The sequence below is a fragment of the Asparagus officinalis genome, chromosome 6 (genome assembly GCF_001876935.1).
Source record: "Asparagus officinalis chromosome 6, Aspof.V1, whole genome shotgun sequence".
Taxonomy (NCBI): domain Eukaryota; kingdom Viridiplantae; phylum Streptophyta; class Magnoliopsida; order Asparagales; family Asparagaceae; genus Asparagus; species Asparagus officinalis.
Genome location: NC_033799.1, coordinates 1349506 through 1353987, shown reverse-complemented (window position 1 = coordinate 1353987; position 4482 = coordinate 1349506). Strand labels below are relative to the sequence as shown.

General features: G+C 30.2%; 2 protein-coding genes across 2 annotated transcripts in view; both read left to right on the top strand.

The window, feature by feature from the left end:
* Positions 1-4482, top strand: part of LOC109844222 (putative germin-like protein 2-1) — a 67202-nt gene that overhangs the window by 11201 nt on the left and 51519 nt on the right. The window lies entirely within an intron of this gene.
* The window catches only part of LOC109844223 (vesicle-associated protein 3-1-like), a 3945-nt gene continuing 1013 nt past the window's right edge, over positions 1551-4482 (top strand). The window contains exons 1-6 of the mRNA XM_020413192.1: positions 1551-1751; positions 1872-1942; positions 2034-2115; positions 2205-2323; positions 3351-3503; positions 4147-4205. Of these exons, the coding sequence (XP_020268781.1) occupies positions 1586-1751; positions 1872-1942; positions 2034-2115; positions 2205-2323; positions 3351-3503; positions 4147-4205 (650 nt within the window). The 5' untranslated portion in view covers positions 1551-1585. The remainder of the gene's footprint in view (positions 1752-1871; positions 1943-2033; positions 2116-2204; positions 2324-3350; positions 3504-4146; positions 4206-4482) is intronic.

Here is a 4482-nt window from a genome sequence, read left to right as displayed (position 1 = left end):
ATTATGTACAAATGGGTAATTTAATCAAATTTTTTATGTAGCTTTAAGTTTGTTTTAATTCGGATTTATGACGCATTTTCACTTGAGCTTTGTTTGTTTTGATCTACTATAATGCTCGTACTTTGCACGTGAACATGCCTTTTTTTAAACTCTTTTCATTCGAGTGCAAAACTATTATTGTACTAATATAAAATTCTAATATTAATAAGCTGTGTTGTGTACAAAGAATATTGTATGAGTAATTTCTATATTTTGGGTATTTATTATAATTTAGTATTAATTTATTCAGATGCTTATAACAAATTAAATAATGCTTTAATATTATAATATATAATTATAGTTTTTTAACTATAACATAGAATAATGATAACAAATTATATGCTATTTACAACCATTCTTATTTCTAGTATTTGTGTATAGTATAATTATAATACTGTTATTCACTATAATGTATTAAATAATAGTGCAATTCGTAGTTGGGTTGTAATATTAAAATAAATATTTTTCTTTTTACTACTACATATTTACATAATTTTACTATATTATTATTCAATAACATACTTTTTTAAGAATGTTTAATACCGCATTAATTTGTTTATAATAGTATTTATAACTTATTATAAATAGGCATCTAACAATTTAATAATATATTATTCATAGTTATTTTATAAAATGTTTTATTACACTAATTGATTTATACTATTTTACTATGATTAACCATTAAACATGTAAATTATAATATATTTTATAAATTTTCTTATCATTATAAAGTATTTATATTACTTACATTTTAGTGAATGCCTAAATATGTGGGAAAGTGAGGAGGTCCATAATCAATAAGATGTTCTGGATAATTAGTTAAAGTTTAATTACAATTAATAGTATAACTCCAAGCTATCAAATTTTGACAAGGCAAAAAAGGAAATAAAAAATTTAACATGTGAGTATTCTCTTTTATAAGTAGTATATATATATAAATTTAGAGATTGCACAGGTGTGTGCATTTGGTTTTAGTTTTGTTTGTCTAAGAGGACTTTTTAGCTTATTTGGTTATTTTGGATTGGGATCATGACTTAAACAGTCCTGGTTATTTTTATCTAAAGTTGGGTTTAACGGAAAACTTGGTTTCATGAGGTTTGCTAATGTGATTATGTCATGCCTGCTTAATTAGTTCTCAACCGTAAATTAAAATTTCAGTCTTGAAGACCAAAGATCGGACCGGGTGAGGAGCTTTTTAACTTCTTTTCTTTCAAAATTTCTTTCCTTTTTTTTGGATAATTCAGGTCATGTTCTAAGTGTTTGGTATTTGTGTATAGTATAATCATAACACTGTTATTCACTATAATGTATTAAATATTGAGTAGCGTTGCCTGAATAAATTCGATTATGTGTGAAGTTTATTAGAACGACATGCACTATAAATTGCAATAACCGGTAAATGGAGCTAATTAAGGAGGTTATGTAGCCTTTCTTCAAGCCATATTATTTCAGAAACGTTTGTGAAAATAAATTTGGTTAGACATTTGTTAAAGATGCTTGCGATCAGCTTTAATTTTATTGAGTTTAGAGTTCGAGGGTCTGACGCATGCATTTGGGTTTCCTACAGTTCACTAAGAAGTCAGATAATAAGGTGGACAACGTCACACTGCAAGTTATTTGCGTCTTACCAACATCTAGTTGTCGGTTACTTGGTCCCAAAATAACCACCGGCAAGCTAATTGAGGTTAAACCAACAAAAATCCGATTCCCATGTAAGTACATTTCCTTCCATCAGATTTTTCGATACTCTTTCTAATCTCGATCAATGTTGGGGGTCTTATTTGTTATATTCCCAATTTACTCGTGTAACTTCGTAGTTTTGGTTTGATCAGTTGAATTAGAGAAGCAGATATCGTGCTCTATCTTTATATCCAACAAAACTGATGACCACATTGCCTTGAAGGTAATTCTAATTTGATTTTTTTGGATAGATTCAGAAAACACATAAAAATTAACTGATGTTTTCTGTCTGTGTTGTTTTCCTCTTGTTTTAGTTGACGTCCACGAATTCGGTGGACTACAGCATTCGACCTTCCATGGCAATCATCTTACCACGATCCACATGCGAAGTCATTGGTGAGTTTTGTAAATTTCACAAATTTTCTACCTGTTTGATCTCCTTTTGATATAGTTCTAATTAATTCAGATTTTTTTTAATTTTATAGTTCTAATGGAAGAGCAAAGGAAAGCACCACGCAACATGAGATGCGATGTCACTTTTTCTATTAATGCCGTCGTCGCCTTTGCAGGAGCCACTGCGAAGGACATCGTTGCTCATAAAATGGTAATTCAATATTAAAAAAAATTTACCTATAGGTTTATTTTGATTTTGGTCTATGTGGTATAATCTTGGAAAATTGACTTAATTACACGTTCAATGCATGCAATTAGTTGTGTTTGTTTATTTTGAATTTAGAGGTTGTCTCAATAAGACGTTTAAGCTCATTTGAATTTTGAATTGGAATTGTGAAATAAACTGTCCAGGTTATTAACTAAAACAAGGGTTGATTTAAAATTTGGTTTCCCATGGTTTTACTAATTCCTATGAGATCATGCCATGCTCGTTTTCTAGACTTAACTCGGCATGAAAATATATTTTGTTTGCTTCTTCGAAGATGTTAATTTGTAGGTATCAAGAATGGGTAGCATTTTTCTAAAATTGAATTTTGCATGTAGGTTACTACAAGTGACACATACTATGGAGGATAACTTAGATATGAAGCTGAGGGAGGTTACTCTTAAATTAAATCACTCTAACCATTGCATCAAAACTCCAAAGTTATGGTGAGAATTGAGAATTATAGTTTTATATTAATTCTATCATGTTCCCTGAGATTGAGTGTCCTTTTTATTCGTTGAGAACCTAGACTCGTGCAACTGCTACCATTTTTTAAAATCTGGATTAAATCATGGCCGTCAAGATTCGCACATGGATTGCTTTGATACCATTTTTTCAAATCCCTCTACCATTGAACATAAACTCTAAAGTTATAATGAGGGTTGAAGATTATAATCTTATATTAATTCTAACAGTTACTAAGTCACATAAACTCTAAAGTTATAATGAGGGTTGAAGATTATAATCTTATATTAATTCTAACAGTTACTAAGTCCTTAAGCCATAAAATTTGGGATCTGGGTTGAAGATTATAATCTTATATTAATTCTAACAGTTACTAAGTCCTTAAGCCATAAAATTTGGGATCTGATCATGAAAAAAATATTTGTTGAGTTTGTTAAAAGAGGCCTGTTAGCTTTTCCTTAATCCAAAGTTTGAGCGTCTGATGCGTGTAAGTGGTTTTTTTCTTCAGTTTTTCAGAGAGTCGGGTAATACAGTAGACATGGTGAAGCTGAAAGATATATATGTATCACCGCCTAAGCCTCCATCGCCGGTTCCTGAGAGATGCGACAAGCGATCTTTGTATTGGGCTTCTGCTACAACAACTTTACGGAAATTTTGTAATGTGAGCATTTAAGTTATTTTTCGATCGGCTACAACAATTATTTTGTTGCTTCTTTAGCTCTCTTAATATTTCTCCAACGAGATTTTCTCTTGACACTGAGGGTCATCTTTAGTATCTAGTGTTTCATGGAGATCCTTTGTCAATATTTATGGAGATTGTAGATCTCCTTTTTCTAAGGGGAAAAATAATAATAAATAAATAAATAAAGAAGGATTTCCTTTCTTTACCGGAGATTGTAGCTTTCCTTTATTTATTAGAGATTGTAGATTCCAGTTTTTACTTGATTGTCACTTTGGTTGCGCATATCTTATATTTGAAGATTACAAAATTTTAAATTTAGTGTTACAAGTAGTATGAAATAAATTAACCATAATCTTTATAAAACACGTGGTATTTGTAATATCTAGGTTAACGGTATTCACATTGGAAACTTATTTTCTCTGTGTGTATTTTTTGCGAGTTCCTTTATTCACCTCATTGCTATTATAAATCGAACTGCCTCTATGGGTGAATTTTTTGTGCATACTTACAATCATCTAATGCTACATAAAATCATAATTGAGTCTTACAATTATCTAATACTACATAAAATCATAATTGAGTTCCTTTTATATTCTTATCCATATAATGACTTAAATTTCAGGGCTTTGCGAGGAGGAGAATGTGGAAATCCCACACAAAAATAAACTCTAATAGTGACTTGTGAGTAGAACAACTCATATCCTTCATCTTATCAGTTTGAGTTTGCTACCTTTTGTCTTAGCATTTTTTATCATAATTTTGATCTTTTTTCGAGATTGTATTATTATAAAGGAATTGACTGACAAAAAGTTTAGTGCTTCCTCTTATAGTTCTATATTAGTGGATTTTTTGTATTATGGACCGTGGATTTACGCCGAAGTTGGTCAATTGAACTTGGTGTAATTTTTTTATTGGGGGTAATTTCTATCTTATGGAAAGCGGTTGGTTTTCAGGTTGC